At 44.3% G+C, this 17547-nt stretch overlaps 1 protein-coding gene across 1 annotated transcript in view; it reads left to right on the top strand.

Annotated features, from left to right (window-relative positions):
* Positions 1–11292: 11292 nt before the first annotated feature.
* The window catches only part of PID1 (phosphotyrosine interaction domain containing 1), an 87635-nt gene continuing 81380 nt past the window's right edge, over positions 11293–17547 (top strand). The window contains exon 1 of the mRNA XM_028731155.2: positions 11293–11704. Coding sequence (XP_028586988.1) covers positions 11675–11704 — 30 coding nt within the window. The 5' untranslated portion in view covers positions 11293–11674. The remainder of the gene's footprint in view (positions 11705–17547) is intronic.

The following is a 17547-nucleotide window of genomic DNA, read 5'->3' on the forward strand; positions in this document are numbered from 1 at the left end:
TACATACTGTTCCCCTGAATTTCAGAGTGAAACGGATTCAAAAGTGTGACTTAATGACAGCTACACAGAGGTATAGTCACCTCTAGACAGTCCCGCGGAGATAGCCCTTCCAGATTTACATGACAAGTTTTTCTCCCATTTTCACTCCTGACAAAATGCAGTCATTATCAGCGGCATCCTTAGGATTTTATTTTCCATCCAGTGGAAATAGAGTTGATATTCCTGGTAATTTGGTCAATAAAGGACCAATCAAATGCTGTCAAACTCCAGCATAAAAATTACAAAACAAAAGAATGCCTTCTATAGATTCTACCTACTTTTGAGGAAAGGGGGGGGCAGCATATCTGCTACAAAACATCTGGGAGGGAAGAACATTGAATGTGGCCAGAGTTCAAGCTCTGTACAATAGAGTTCAAGCTCTGTGCAACAACATGCAGATTTCAGAAGGAAGTAGCTAACTGGAAAGGATCGTTGTAGAAGGCAGCTGGAACTCAGTTTTGGCACGTTCTAAGAGAACAAGACACGGGTGGCGCTGTGGGTAAAAGCCTCAGCGCCTAGGGCTTGCCGATCGAAAGGTCGGCGGTTCGAATCCCCGCGGTGGGGTGCGCTCCCGTTGCTCGGTCCCTGCGCCTGCCAACCTAGCAGTTCGAAAGCACTCCCGGGTGCAAGTAGATAAATAGGGACCGCTTACCAGCGGGAAGGTAAACGGCGTTTCCGTGTGCAGCTCTGGCTCGCCAGAGCAGCAATGTCACGCTGGCCATGTGACCCGGAAGTGTCTCCAGACAGCGCTGGCCCCCGGCCTCTTGAGTGAGATGGGCGCACAACCCCAGAGTCTGTCAAGACTGGCCCGTACGGGCAGGGGTACCTTTACCTTTACCTTTAAGAGAACAAGAAGGGACACGGGTGGTGCTGTGAGTTAAACCACAGAGCCTAGGAATTGCCGATCAGAAGGTCAGCGGTTCGGCCACGACTGGACCTAATGGTCAGGGGTCCCTTTACCTTTTTTAAGAGAACAAGAAACATGTTCAGGGCAAGTTCCAGTACCTTTCCCCCCCTAGAAAAAGAGCACTGGTAGAAGATACTGAAGAAGCAAGATGAACAAGTTGCACGTGAACAACCCAGAATAACTTGAAAAGAGAAGTTTAAAGTTCTTTGCTTTACCAGGGTAGTTGCATTAACATGTCCCATTCAAAGAAAACGAAAATATGATGTCTAATATAGGCAGCTTTTGGGTAACAAGCTTTGTCCCAACAATGCAATAAATGTGTTCACAGCCCTGTTTCCAATTTGAACATAAAGCTCTTTAGTAATGGCTGCCAACCAAGCTCTTATCTCAAAAGGGCACTGCCCCATTTCCAAGAATAGAGCTGCGTCAGGAGCCCATCCTGGGATCTGCAGAAGGGCTTTGTTTGAACCAATTGAAATAGCAGCTCCATAAAGAAACTGGGAAGTTATCCTAGCATTTAAAAAGTTTAATAGCTCCAGAGATCTACTGACCCCCCTTTGGTGTAAAAAAAAAAAGAAAAAAAGAGGGAGCACAGCATAAGCAAACTGCTTAGCTTGAGATTTCTGGGAAGCAAAAAATCTGTGATGTAGAGTATAGAAGCTTTTAACATGTTCCAAAAGCACACTTCAAAAGCACAAAGATACATAACATAACAAACCATAACTCCCCTCATACCCAACCCAGTTTTAAGTCTGTAGCTTGCTTAATTAGCCCAAGGCCTGGGTGAAGAGGAATGCTTTCACCTGGCACCTAAATATATGTAATGACGAGTGGCACTGTGGTCTAAACCACTGAGCCTCTTGGGCTTGCCGATCAGAAGGTTGGCGGTTCAAATCCCCGCGAAGGGGTGAGCTCCCATTGCTCTGTCCTAGCTCCTACCTACCTAGCAGTTTGAAAACACACCAGTGCAAGTAGATAAATGGGTAATCTATAGAAGGCACTCTGGTTTCCGTCATGGTGTTCTGTTGCACCAGAAGCAGTTTAGTCCTGCTTGCCACATAACCTGGAAAGCTGTCAGTGGACAAACACCAGCTCCCTCGGCCTGAAAGCGAGATGAGTGCCGCAACCCCATAGTCGCCTTTGACCGTCCAGGGGTCCTTTGTTGTTGTTTAGTCATTTAGTCATATCTGACTCTTCATGACCCCATGGACCAGAGCATGCCAGGCACTCTTTTACCTTTTTATATGTAATGAAGGAGCCAGGTGAGCCTTTCTGGGGGCAGCATTCCGCAAATGGGGAACCACTGCAGAAAAGGCCCATTCTCATGTTGCCTCCCTCCAGATCTGGGAAACAGACAGAGTTGCCCACACTCTATCCCTAGTAACACCACATGGGTGTCTCACACAGTCTCAATGTCACTTCTAAACTGGACCTGTTTCAAAGTAACTGCAAAGTTGAATTTGCTTCTAGCACTTGTGGAATCTATTTGAATCCATTCTAATACATTTGCTTGCTCTTTTTATTATTATTTTCTTTTAAACCCTTCCTCCGTAAACTAGAGCTGAGCTATTCCACTACTGTGGCTTCACTGCTGTAGAGTTATATGTCTCTTCTTCACCTTTCAGGTTTTATTCATAACTATTCTGATCGGAGGAACCAATACTGCCAGCTATTGAATAGCTTGTGCTTCACTGCAGTCAAGTGTGATTAATAGACAAGGAACTGAATGACTTGATTATAGCATGTAGTTGAAGTGCTCCTCTTTGGAAATTAGTAAGGCACCTCACTTTTGGGAATTAAACATTGAGAACACCTGCTCTTCTTGAACTGCATGGCATCATTTAGTGCAGGGACGTCCTACTCCCAATAGACTGCGATCTACTCACAGTATTAAAAAAACTGGCAGTGATCTACCCATTGTCGTAAAAAGTTGGGTTTTGTTTTGTTTTTGTTTGCTTTTTTGTAAGGAGATAGCTGAGGGGGCCAGAGATCAACAAGGATCTACCAGGAACACCTTGCAATCTCCCAGCAGACCACGATCTACCTGTTGGACATGCCTGATTTAGTGGCCCACCTACTTCTCTGCTTTGATAGATGCACAAAATCCTCAGGGATGCATGGAAGACAAAACTGATCCCAGGGAGAAGAGTAGGCAAGTAACAGAGAGCCAGTGACCAAGGACAAGAAGACCGCTGCAATGGGAGAAGGCAGCTCTCCATCGGCATGCTCTGAAGGCACTCCTATGTAGAATGGGGTAGGCAGGACACACGGACAGACAAGAAGCTCCAAATGCAAGGCATCATTAAGGAACCAGGTATACACCCACCCATTGCAGCCAGGACAGTCACAGCCTTGGAACTACCTCCCCCCATCAATTATGAGGTGGACCCTTCTCACCTTGGAGTGTTTTAGCCACTAAAAAGGAATTTGGTACCCAACCAGTGTAGTGGTCAGGGCAGTACATTATTTGCATAAACCGATACCCAGCTAAACAAAAGCCAGTTTTCCTTGGTGGAAAAAAGATGGGTTAAATTTGGTTCAGAATGACTTAATTTTAGTACAGTGTATTTGGCTTTCTGTCTTTCTTTGCATCATGTTCCCCTCCTGTCTCTTTCCATCCTTTTCACTTGTCCACCTCTGGACTCAAAGCTACCCAGAGAAGAGATTTACTTTCATTCTTGTCATGAATTCTGATGGCGCATTAGAAGTAATCATAGTAATAATTTGGTCTGTTGTCTATAGGACCTTGATTTGCTGATGGAACTGAAGCGGAAATGTGTGGAGTGTGATAGTGGCAGGATGAAGGATCTCACTAGAAAGGCACTCCAAAGAATGAATTATAGACTATGAGCACTTCTTATTACGAGTAATTGTCTGGAAAACTACAGGCAGGGAATGTGAAACGATGCAATTCATTGAAAAAAAGGGAAGAAATGGACAGTTTCTTATTGGCTGAAAGTATGAAATAGCAATGGGGTTTCCCTCCCCAAGCCAACAGGATTAAAAAAAAAAATTGTTTGTGACTCTTCTCAGTGATTAGGACATGAATGAAATTGAAGCAACAGGAAAAAGAGAGATGCAGGCAAAATTGCCACACTAATAATATTGAAAACTCAGGTTCTAAGTGTTGTCTCCTCCATTGTAGCTGTGGTTCAAAATTCCTACAAAGACATAGGAAAAGGGGGGTTATGTTCCTGGCCATTGTGCGTTGTGTAAAGCCAGGAGCCCCTTGAACTGGACCTCCTGCAAGGTGGAGGGCTGATTGTCCAGCTTTGGAAAGGTGGCACAAAGGCTCTAAGCAGAGTCCTAGAGACCTCCCTCTTCCAGTAAGTGTTTGCCAAGCTTTGGGAAGAAAGTGAAAGGGCTTGAACATTCTGCCTTACCTGGCTTGGGGAAGTTTTGGAAAGTGTGTTTCCTCCACTCTCCATTTATTTATTCCCCCCCACCCCGCCTACCCAAAACAATGACTACATAAGTAAAATAAACGCAAGGTGACAAGATATGTGTGCTGCTTTCAATAAAGTAACGAAAGGAAAGGAGGTAACGAAAATTTTAACAAAGTTGCCGAAGGTGCTGATAACAAGATTATTTACACTGCTCTGAAAAAGTTATTATACATTTATTTATGTATATGTATAATCATGCAAATTTCAAGGCGATTTACCACCATACGATAAAGCAACTAGAAATAGGTTTTCAAACACAAACAAAACCCCAAGGCAGCAGGATTGCCCCTATCAAGGTCACTGTATTAGCTGCCCTGCTGCCTTCGCCTCCCTCTTCTGTTGCCCACCCTCCTGTGATGGTGGCAGCAGAGGCCCCTTTCCTGACTTACTTGTCATTGACTTGCTACTGCTTTAGCCCCCCCCCCGGGTTAACATTTTCCCTTTTGCCATTGCTTTAGCAATGGCAGTGCTGGTGAGGCTTTCCATCACCTTACTCCCTTGGTCTAGGAAGGGAGGAAGTGGAGAACCTCACCGGAGTCACACCTGCACTGTACATTTAAAGCACTATTATACCACTTTAACCATCATGGATAATCCTGGGAGCCGTCGTTTGTTTGTTTTTTTTGTTTTGTTTTTTTTATTATTTTATTAAGAAAATTACACAGATTACATTGTATTACAAATACAAACATACAAAAAAAGAAAAAAAAAGGATAAAAATAACAAGCGCAGAAGAAAATTACACATATTACATTGTATTACAAATACAAACATACAAAAAAAGAAAAAAAAAAGGATAAAGATAACAAGCGCAAAAGAAAAACAAAAAAAAAAAAAAAAAGAAGAAGAAAAGAAGACAAACGCCACATATACAATTAACAAAACTTCCGTCCAGCTCGGTCTTGGAGTTACCAATTCTTATATTTTTTCTACAGTTTTAATAAAGCAAATAAACATCGATGATTTCAACTATCGTCTACTGATAAATTATTTAATCCCTGGGTGTTTTCAAAATAAATTAGAAATTTATTCCATTCATCTTTAAATTTATTTGGGTTGTTTTGTCTTAATTTTTGTGTTAATCTCGCTAATTCCATATACTGGTATAGCCTCAATAGCCACTCTCCTATATCGGGTAAGTCAGAGGTTTTCCATTTTTGTGCTATTTGTATCCTCACAGCGGCCATAGCATATTGAAAAAAGGTTTGATCTATTTTCTTTATTTCTTTACCAATCATTCCTAAGAGGAACAGCTCGGGGGTTTTTGGGATATTATATTTCAGAACTTTTTTCATCTCGTCATGAATTTGCTTCCAAAATTCTTTTACTACATCACAAGTCCACCAAATGTGGAAGAAGGTCCCAACCTTATCTCTACATCTCCAGCAGGTGCTATCAACAGTTGGGAGCCGTCGTTTGTTAAGGGTCCTGGGAATTGCAGCTCTGCGAGGTGATCCGCCTTAACAAACTATGGTTTCCATGATTCTTCATGATGGTTAAAGGGGTATAATGGTGGTTTGGGGTGGTGTTTGTTTGTTTGTTTGTTTGTTTGTTTGTTTTTGTTGGCCTGGAAGTTGTCGCTGTTGCTTGTCAAAATAAGAATGTTTTCGATCGTTTCTGGGAACTGCAAATGGCGAGGGTCCATTGTATCTCAACAGGGGTGATGTTCCAAAATCAGAGAGCAGCCACACAGTTCTCTCCAGATCATGGGGAAACCCCCTTCTCTGCAGATGTTGACTGGTTTATTAGTCAGTGTAACACGGAAAAGCTTTTACGTGGGGCAGGCACTAGTGGAGACGTGCTAAAGAAGTACCTTAACATTTGTGCAAGCACTAATCCCGCAAAGCTATGGTCCCACAAATGTTGTTGTGCTTTGGCTAAAGAACCAGGAAAGGTGACTTCAAACTGGTACTAAATCGAAAGATCAGAAATGGTTTAATTTCGTTGTTGTTGCAGATGTTGCTGCAGTTATTAACAACAACGATAAAAAAAACTAATTTGTCACAACATGTCTTAAGTTTAATGTATAATAGAAGTTTTACAATTTTGTCAATTCATTGCGAACCAAACAAAGCAATTTTGGCACTAAGCAAAAGCTCTTGTTCTTTTCACTGTATTAAAACCTAAATGCTGAACTTGGCCTCCCCACTGCCCCCCTCAAAAAATAAATATGAAGAGAATTAATAATTAAGAGAACAGTTGCCACAATCAACACCAGACGAGGTTTCCTGTGCCAGATTGCTGCTTTATTTCCATGTGTGGTCTGAAGTGTGGTCTAGGGGGGAAACAATGAATTTTGGGCCCTGAACGAAGTCCTGCCAAATAAGGGAAATTGCTGCATCGCTTACCAGCAGATGTCTCTGTTACTCTCACCTACTAGTGCAGATTGCATAATGAAGGAGAGAGATGGGAGTTTTTGCTGCAGATGGCTATCAGAAAGGTCCTAGTTTTCTCTCTGCCTTTGTTCTTCTGTCCATAAAGTTTCTGAAATAAAGAGGAAGGCCAGATGTAATTGATGCACATTGCTATTCTTGCACATAAATCTTGTTGAATCCAGGGGCATGATTTTTAAATGTGTACTTGTATATATAGATGCTCTTATGCCTGTGTACAGCAGCTCCCTTAAGGAAAATAAGATGTAAGGGGGAAAACCTGCAATCTGCAAAGTGGAATTCAAAATACATTTTTGAGTGGATTTTAACTGCCCGAAGGGGGTCCCTTGTTTTAAAAGAGGAAAGGACACAGCAACTCTCAAAATAAAAACTGACGAGTAAACCAGACATGATCTCTAAACACTGTATTGACTTGTCAATCATATGACTTTTGTCATAATGGTGATCTTTATTTTTGTTTTGTTAATCGTGTTTTATAGATCGTAATTCTTTTATTATTTGTTAATTATTTTATGACTTACACTGTATTTGTGATTGTTTCATTATGTTATTACTATTTATTCTCTGTAAGCCACTTTTGAGATTCATTTGAATGAAAATTGGCGTATAAATACAATAAATCAAATCAGTCAAATGATCTCAACATATATCTGGGTATATGTTATACCCACTTTAACATGTGCCAGCAAATCAGAAATGAAGGGTTGTGTCCAACTAAAGCATAATCTGAGTAAATATGCTGAAACTAATAGACATTACTTAGATCCATTCATTTTAATAGGCCTACTATGAATGCAATTCAGTTGAATACAACTCCAAATATTGATGTTAAAGTGAAGAGGATGGTGATATCTCAAAGCAGAGTATTACTTGTCTGCACCCCACACTTTTCTAGACACTTGGTGTCATGAACTGGCTGAACAATGGGGAGAAGGAAGAGGAGTCTGGTGAGGGTTGTAGCTGGGACTGGGACACACTGGGGCAAGCTGAGGACGGGCAAGGAGAGGTTGGTGTAGGAAGTACGGGGTGATGGAAGATGACAAAGGAACGGGGGTCAGTGCACAGGAACCAGACCATCACCAGAGCCAGAGTCGTGTCTGCGTGAACATGGCAGGCTCTGAGGCATGTGGAGCAGTGGGAGGGGTGCTCCAGGAAGCTGAGGCAGGCAAGGGCCCACAGCCCAGCTCCCTAGCTGACCAGGTGGGGCTTGCTAGCTTTGGGAAGAGGTGTGCGACTCCTCGGCTGGAGTAGGCTTGGAACAGGTGAGGGTCACATCCATCATCGAGCCCAGATGTTGCAATCAGAATGCAAAGTACAAAAGGGCAGCAGAGGTGAGGTGCTGTGTCTGCTCAACTGCCCATGTTGAGGGACCTCAGTTTGGATGCTGCAGGATCTCTGCGGGACTGTGCTTCGGTTAGGACTTTGGGCATGGGGATAGACCCTGGACTGGGGACATGACATACTGACTTGTTGCCACGTAGGTCAGAGGTTCAGGACACTTGGGCTGGCAGGAACTGAACCAAGAAGTGAGTGATTTGGAATCCCTCTGCAATATACAGGGTGAGTCCTTTAAAAGAAGCCCCGTGGATATAGAGTACACATGTTCCATGGGGCCCCTTTTAAAAGACTCATCCTGTACAACCTGCAATTTATGTGCATTTAACTTGTGCACATTCAACTTTACATGCATGGCTTTTTTTATTTAAAAAATGGGGGGCAGGGTTCTTGAAAAAAATGACTTGAGGAACCCGACCCACCATTGAACCCAATGTGTTTTGATTATACACAATTCTGGCTTTAGGCAGGGTGCCTGGAATTAAACCCCCACATTACTGGCAGGCTTACTGTACTGTGGAGAGAGGAAAAATAAAGGAACTTTGTACAATTCTCAACGCCACAGTGTGAGATAATAATAATAATAAAAAATAGTGGGAATGTTTGGACATGCTCAGAAATATAAAGGATCTGGATTTGAAAAGTTGGGATAAGAGAGGTGAGTTGTTGCCAACCAAATATCCTTCACTCACATACTATTAAAGGTTGAGAAGAATCCTGTCCCCTACATTCCTCAGCCGGTGCCTTTCACTTATCCTGTAGGGTCAAGTTCCAATACTTAACTGCATTCTCTTCTTTGGCAATCACTCAAAGCCGAGTAAGATTGTCATCCATAAACAGGGTATTAACAATGAGTCCGTAAGTGACTGTGGAGGCCAATTCTGGATTCACACGTCCTTCCACAGTGGGGACATTGGTTTCCAGGCGGCAGTCGATCATGGTGAGGGTTAGCGAAATGTGCCTTCCTCTTAGCACGTTTCCCCCTTGCATCCTGAGATCGAGTGTCTTCAAAGCCCATGACACTTTTGGTGAAGGCTATTCTCCAGCTGGGGTGCTCGCAGGCCAGCATTTCCCAGTTGTTGGTGTTTGTACTACATTTTTAAAAATTTGCCTTGAGACAGTCTTTAAACCTCTTTTGTTGACCACCAGCACTACGCTTTCCATTTTTAAGTTCGGAATAGAGTACTGTACAGTGGTACCTCGGGTTACATACGCTTCAGGTTACAGATGCTGCAGGTTACAGACTCTGCTAACCCAGAAATAGTACCTCGGGTTAAGAACTTTGCTTCAGGATGAGAACAGAAATCGTGCTCCGGCGGCGCGGCAGCAGCAGGAGGCCCCATTAGCTAAACTGGTGCTTCAGGTTAAGAACAGTTTCAGGTTAAGAACGGACCTCCAGAACGAATTAAGTACTTAACCCGAGGTACTACTGTAGTTGCTTTGCAGAGAGAGCTTAACTGCAAGTCCCAGTTCTGATGACAGATTAGACCAGACCTTGGCTTAGGTCAAGGTGGTGCTGCAGTAAAAGCCCAGGAAGTAGCAAGGTGGCTCCATGCAACCCTCTGGATAGCCTCATGTTTGCATCATCTTGATAAGCTATTGTTTGGCCTGCTAGCTGAGGCCCATGATATTCCAGGGCAAATGCAGTCTTGAGCACGTTCTGTGAATTATTATCTCGGAACATTTTAACGACCTGGAAAGGAGGTCCATCATGCTCAGGGTAGAAAGTTGGGGTTTGTCTTTAAAGTGGAACCCCCAGTACAGACAGGATCCATCGTTGGAGCCCTCCTTTATGCACCCAAGTGTTGCACCAGCTCGCACCTCCTTACTCCCCCCCCAACCAGAAAAGCCAAAATTACAAGACGAAAGGAGCGTAACCGTGGCTGCAACCCAGAGGCGAGACCGAGAAGCCACCGCTCCACCTGCGTTGGGCTCTGGTGCCATCAGCGTGCAAAAAAAGAGATGTCTCCCTGCTACCAGACACGCATGGCCTTTGCCTATTGAGGACCCTAATATGGATATGGAACAACTGATTGGATATGGAACAACTGATTGGTTCAAAATTGGGAAAGGAGTACGACAAGGCTGTATATTGTCTCCCTGCTTATTTAACTTATTTGCAGAATTCATCATGCGAAAGGCTGGGCTGGATGAATCCCTAGCCGGAATTAAGATTGCCAGAAGAAATATCAACAACCTCAGATATGCAGATGACACAACCTTGATGGCAGAAAGTGAGGAGGAATTAAAGAACCTTTTATTGAGGGTGAAAGAGGAAAGTGCAAAATATGGTCTGAAGCTCAACATAAAAAAAAAACGAAGATCATGGTCACTGGTCCCATCACCTCCTGGCAAATAGAAGGGGAAGAAATGGAGGCAATGAGAGATTTTACTTTCTTGGGCTCCATGATCACTGCAGATGGTGACAGCAGCCATGAAATTAAAAGATGCCTGCTTCTGGGAGGAAAGTGATGGCAAACCTAGACAGCATCTTAAAAAGCAGAGACATCATCTTGCCAACAAAGGTCCGTATAGTTAAAGCCATGGTTTTCCCAGTAGTGATGTATGGAAGTGAGAGCTGGACCATAAAGAAGGCTGATCGCCGAAGAATTGATGCTTTTGAATTATGGTGCTGGAGGAGACTCTTGAGAGTCCCATGGACTGCAACAAGATCAAACCTCTCCATTCTGAAGGAAATCAGCCCTGAGTGCTCACTGGAAGGACAGATCCTGAAGCTGAGGCTCCAATATTACTTTGGCCACCTCATGAGAAGAGAAGACTCCCTGGAAAAGACCCTGATGTTGGGAAAGATGGAGGGCACAAGGAGAAGGGGACAACAGAAGACGAGATGGTTGGACAGTGTTCTTGAAGCTACCAGCATGAGTTTGACCAGTGGAAGACAGAGGTGCCTGGAGTGCTCTGGTCCATGGGGTCACGAAGAGTCGGACACGACTAAACGACTAATGAACGCCTCCCTCCCCTCAACCCGCTTTTGGTCCCTGCGCGGCTGTGGGCAAAGCCATCGGCCGCCGCGCGCCAAAGCAACTCGCGCGTCACACGCCGCGCGCAGAAGCCGCCGCCGCCGCCTCTTGCAGGCGACGAGCAAATCCAGTCAGCAGCGCCCAAGCGGGCTCCCGAGCGAAGGGTGGGCGGCGCTGGCGGAGCGAGGAGGCGGGCGGCGGGGCGGGGCCTGGAGAGCCTGGTCGCCCCCCTCCCCACGTCGCCTCTGCTGCGCTGAGGGGCCTCCGGCGGCGACTGGCGCAATAGGACGGCGGAGCTCGCCTCGCTGAGGAAGCCGGCGCCAAAGCTCGACATCTTGGTCGCGACCCAAGTTCGTAGCCGGGGCTCCCGGGGCTCCGGAGCGCTCTCCCTCTCCGGCTCCCTCGCCTCTCGCCTGGGCGGCGCTTGCCCTTCGCCCCCGTCGCCCGCTGGCGGCTCGCCCCAAGCTGACACACGCCGAGCAGATGTGAGCGAGCCTGGCCAGAGCCCCGCAGCCGCTCCGCAACAGCCAGCTCGTTAGCAACAGTGTCCCGCCAGGTCCCAGCGGGAGAAATATGTGGCAGCCGGCAAGCGAGAGACTGCAGGTAAGCGAGGGGAAGCGGCTGCTGCCGCCGGTGCCGGAGGCGGCGGTTATTAGGACGGGGAAAGTGTGGGGGGTGAGACGGAGAGACTCACTCTTCTTGTCATGTGATTGCAATATTTGTGGCGAACTGAGTAAGGGGCAGCGAAAACAACAACTTGGCGCCCTCCTCCGCCTGATCCTGCCTGGCAGATCCTTCTCTCGCAACTTTCCTCCTTCGCCAGGCGCATTCCACAACGGACTGGACGGGGCTGCGATGGGGAATCTTGACTCCAGATGTGCTCCTTTTTGCAAAAAGCGCAGATGACTTGCAGATCGTGGATTCTGGGGGCGGGGGGGGGGGATCCGTCTCTGGCTCCGAAAGGAGCTTCTCTTGAGTGAGATGTGTAGGAAGAATCCTTCCTGACTCTTTATAAAGAGTCCTCTGCCCCAAATCGTTGAATTCCAGGTTTTTTTGTTTTTAATAAAGAAACATACTGCTAGTGTGTGTGTGTGTGTTTGCCCGGGGAAACGAGGGACTGACGTTTTGTAGGGCGCACAAGAATTTTCATTGACATCTGCTTGCAAACGACGAGTTGATGGGGTCTGGTTTGGAATATAGAAGAGTAGACTGTTATTGCTCAACCCGCTCCCCGCCTCCCCCGCCCCGTGTTGGCTGAACGTGGTCCTTTTTTTTTTTTTTGGTAGAGGAGTCATTAACAAAAACGAATCGAGGTCCCTAGTGAGTGTGCGTTCGTGCGCGCGCGCGGGAGGGGGGGGGAGAGAGTGGTAGAGCAGGGGTGTTCTTGCTTGCAGGTCTCTCTCTCCTCCTCTCTCTTGCTCTGTCTTTTTTTCTTTTTCTTTTTCTGCTCTAAAATATTCTCCAGATGGTCAGCCAGAAAGACTGCCAGATAAATTTACAGAATCCCACAGACAAACTTTTTGGCAGACCGAAGCTGCATTAAATCTCAGAGTAAACTTTGAAGAAATTCTAAAGTGGCAAAACAAAACAGTATTGGAGGCCGAATGGTTTTGAATGGCATGAGTGGAAGAAAATACACTAATGCAGAATATTTATTTGTAAGGGAAGGGCCAGAGGTTGGCAGGCATGTGTAAGGACCTGTATACTGCATGGGAGACACATGTTGGTGTTTTCTTGCTGCAAGTATGATCTGTTTTACAGTGGTGGGTTTGGAGTGTGAGTTTAGAGTACATAATATTGCAGTCTTGACGATGCTGAGTTGATACGGGGACAACTTTTGAAAGTTGCTTCTGTGGTTTTCCTATGATTCATCCAGCCGTAATATGAGGAGTTATTGACTTCTCCCTGCAGATATTTGGGAATAAAAGCCTGTTGTATCCCTCTGAAGATCATGCACTGGTAGTTGCAGTAACTCTTTAGTGTGCCCCCCCCCTTGAGTATTATTGCTCCTGAATGCACAATAATTAAAATCCTATTGAAGCTGTTCAGATGCTGTATGCTTTACTTAAGGTAGTATGTGCGGGTTCCAAAGCACATGTCTCTTGGAAAGCAAACAGTTCTGGCTTGCTTTCTGCGTTGTGATTTTTCCACACTAGAAATATCAGCTTTTTGTTCAGGGAATATTTGGCTATAATAACATTGGCTTTTACATTGGTTTTACATTGGTTTTACATTGTCATTTTAGCAGTGTTGTTTTCTAAAATTGGGCTGTTATGTAAAACTGCTGGCAAACTAAAGAAATGAGCAATAGTTCAGCAGACTTTTATGAAAGAAGTCCATCATCTACCATTATGAAACACCCTCTTAAAATAAGGTTCTTCTGCTCTCCAAGCTGAAGTCCTCAAGCCATTTGTTTGAACATGTAATTATCTGGAGTAGATAATAGGTATAGATCTAGGCCTGGCACCAGGATCTTAAAATGTAGAGATAAAGATGCCATAATTTTTTGCTGAGTTGTAGTACAACTGACTATATTTGTGTTGCTCTTCTAGATAGGTGTTATGGTTCATACACTCTTAAAAAAATACTGATGTTCCAAAGAATACTGACATGTCAAAGGTATCTAACAGTTATGATTATTTCCTTTTAAAACGGAAAATTGTCCGTGTGACAATTCATGTCCTTGAAACTTCTTAAGGGATCTTGCCTTAAAACTACTTGTGAATTGCAACTTTGTATTTGCAGAACAAGAGTACAGTATTGGCCTTCCTAGATAGAAGCAAAGTACATTTCTGAATGCTTCAGTAAAACCTGTTCCTTTGAGACACTTTCATGTTAAGAGAAAAAAAACTTGAGTAAAAGAAAATACTAGTATTTCTTAAGTTGCCCCCCCCCCCCCAATCAGGCAAACATAGTAGAGTTTTTATGGTGCAAGCGGTATGTGTGTTTAATTGACTGGGGTCTTGGATTATTGGGATGTGTCATCTTAATCTCCTGCTGAGTACTTTGCATAGTTTCTGAAAATAGATTTAGAGAGCTACAACTCCCAGAGTTCCAATGAGCCGTGGAAGATATGAGTATGCTCTAATGTCCTCACTACAGAGAGCTGATGCTCCTCTCTCTCCCATGTCTTTGTAAGAATGCTACAAAAAAAGTTCAGAGATCCCAGCCCATCCACTCCCAGTCAAAGTGAGGGTGTTGTGGCCATCTCTATTCAGCAGAGCAAAGAGCCTCCAAAGAGAGCTTCAGTACATGAAATGGACTGTTGCTTTATTGCTGTGGGAAAGACTGGGCAACATGGCCAAGGTAATGGGTCACATTGATCCCTTTCAAAAACACTGCCTTGCTCAGGACCACATTAACATAATAAGTTTCTTCTTAAGACCTAAGTGTTCAAGGCACATAAACGCATACCATTTCTCTTGGTCAATGAGCTAGGAGTATTTTTTTAAAAATCTCCCCAAAGTTCATTTTTATAGTGCAGGAACACCACAGCTTGATAAACTGGAGAGTGAACATAGGAAGCTGCACCATTTTTCACATTTTCTTCTCATCCATCTAGTTTAGATGCAGACCCTTGCCTACATCCAAGCTTTTCTAGTACAGTAGTCTTCAACTTTTCAAACCTGTAACCAAAACTTGCATTTGTAGACCCAGTTTCATTTTTCATTTTACCATATGGAATCACATTTTTTGGGGTGGGGTGGCATGCAGTTGAATTGAATTAGGCTATTGGTCTAGGTCAGGCATAGGCAAACTCAGGCCTCCAGATGTTTTGGGACTACAACTCCCATCATCCCTGACCACTGGTCCTGTTAGCTAGGGATGATGGGAGTTGTAGTCCCAAAACATCTGGAGGCCTGAGTTTGCCTATGGCTGGTCTACGTGCTGCAGTGTTCTGTAATCTAGCCTTTGCCAACATTAGTGCCTCCAGATGGTATGAACTGCAACTGCCTGATAGGAGTTGTGATCCATAATATTTAGAGGGCACCAGTTTGGCAAAGTCTAGCTTAATCTGACTAGCACTGGCCTCCAAGGCAAAGTTCTTCCTAGCTGCTCCTTTAACTGGAGTAGGGCAGAAGTTAAACCTGGAAACTTTAAATATCCTAAGCATGGTTTGCTGAATATTTTACTCAGAGTAAAATATTGAAATTAATGACTCTAACTTAGCCATGCTTATTACTTTCAGTGGGTCTGCACTGATAAAACATAGCTGAATGCCTTCCAATTTTTACAAGCCATACACTAACAATAAAAGGAAATAAGAACCGTTGATCTGGATGAACAGTCAGATTAAAATTGGCTAAATTAAATTGCTTCAAATCTATAGATGCTCTCTCATCTGAAGATGATAAAATATAGAAAAGTATGTTTTAAGGATTTTTTTTAAATAGAAAAATGGAAAAAGCTCTCTTTTAGAAGGTGAAAATTGTCAAATGCTTCTGCAAACCATACTCATAGCGAGTGTATCTAATTTAAAGCCTACTGTTCTGAGTTGGCAGAAGTTTTCCCCCTGCCTTTCACGTACTTCACATTTTAAGATAATAAATATACATGGGAACATGAGACCCAGAGAAACTAAGGCAAAACAAAGCTTGCTGTGCCCTTTCACTATATCAACTTCATAAAGTTTCTAAAACAAATACCTAGAAAGAAATATCTGAACATATTAAACACAGGTATTGGTCTCTGGCAGATATTGTGCCTTGGAGGTTATATTATTTCTGCAGCTGGAACTGAGGGATTGATTTCAAAGAAAAGAGCAGAAAATTTGGAGACTTGAACTGATGCAGTTTAGCCAAGTCCAATTTGGTCTCTCTGAATTTCAATATTTTCAGTTTACTGATCACCTGTCCTATTTTCAGACACAATTTCTTCATTCTAATAGATGATAGCCTATGGACCCCTGATGGCACTGATGTAAAGGCATAGTATACCCAACTGGGGCAGATTGACTTACTATCATCATGTCCAAAATGTGGGTTGGAGACCAGATTTTCAGAGCAAAGGAGCACATTGTTGTGGGGTGTTCATTTCTACTGTCTGCTGTTTACACCCAAATGCATACCCCGCCCAGCCAGGCTATGATACTAGAAATAAGTTTGACCAAGACAAAAGTGCTGTGTATGGGGGGGGGGTGTTCTAAAAATTGGACCTCCCACTTCATACGCTCACACTCTAGGCCTTTGAAGACTTTGCTTCCACCACCAAGTAGAGAACTCTGGAGCCTTAAAGGACAAACCCTCTGTCCTGAGGACAGGAACTTCACCTCCATTCCACAGTCTTCTTCCTGGTGCATTACCTGCTTCTCTGGACTGTGCAGTGGGCGCCATCTGATTCTTGAGACTCGGGAGACTGTGCCTGTGAGGGTCGTGAGTTCTGTCCCTATAGGCCCTGGTGGTCTGAGAGGTTCCACAAGCTATTCCTGTCCCTCAGCCCCTAGTGCAATGGTCTCCCTATCTTGTGCCCTTGCAGCCTCTTTCAAGGATCATGACATGGTTGAACAATGAGAAGGATACAGGACAACAAACTGTTAGAATTCCTGCTCCATGATTGCAGTCATGGGGTTTTTGTCTTTCACATGACGGTATATGTTTTGACTCCACAGAGTGGGAAGTGACGGAGACAGGATGTTTGTGTTACTGTGTTCCGTGAAGTGGGACTATTGTCCTTTGTTCTTTTTCTCTTTGCTGTCTGATACTAGAGAGAAAGGGAGCCATGTTGCAGTGTTCCATGTGTGTTTATATGTAAATAAAGTAGATTAGCCAAAATGCTGAGTTGCTCAGGTCTGTCACGCGCATGCTGTGCAAACTCTGCAGATCCCTAAGTCAGGTGGCATCGGTCGCTGTGATGTTTAGGCTGAAGAAAGCTTTTGAAGCTCCCGAAGGAAAGACCAGGAGGGAGAGAACATGCCAGTCGGGCATGTGTCTCTGCCAGGGTCCTATTCGAGTGTAGGCTGAACTCCTGACACAAACCATCTTTGCAAATTATTTATAGAACTAGTTGAGATATGCATATCCATCACTTTAAACACTCACATTTGTGAAAAGCTCTTCATGGATGACCTCAGACAGTGACCAGTGCCAACTCAGCTGCAATATTTTTCTCTGGATTCAGTTCTCACATTCAGCTGTCAGTCATTGTAGTGGAAAAAGCAAAGTGCCGCTTCAGTTTCACTACTGCTTGGGATGCCATAATGTCTGGACAACAGTTCTAGAAACATCATAATATCCAGGGTACATCTATACTGAACTTTGTAGTGTTGCCAGGGCACGAACCACATGGTGGCTCTGTCATTGAAAACTGAGGTATTCTGATGAGCCACAGCTTCATTTCTAACTTTGCAGCCAGCTGTGATACTGGCAGCTAGCCAGTTCCTAGTCCCAGAAGGAGTGATTGTGTTTGCAGTGCTTTGCTACAATGGTAGTGTTAAAATGGACATAAGT

This window comes from Podarcis muralis, chromosome 6 (assembly GCF_964188315.1).
Source record: "Podarcis muralis chromosome 6, rPodMur119.hap1.1, whole genome shotgun sequence".
NCBI classification, from domain to species: Eukaryota; Metazoa; Chordata; class Lepidosauria; order Squamata; family Lacertidae; genus Podarcis; species Podarcis muralis.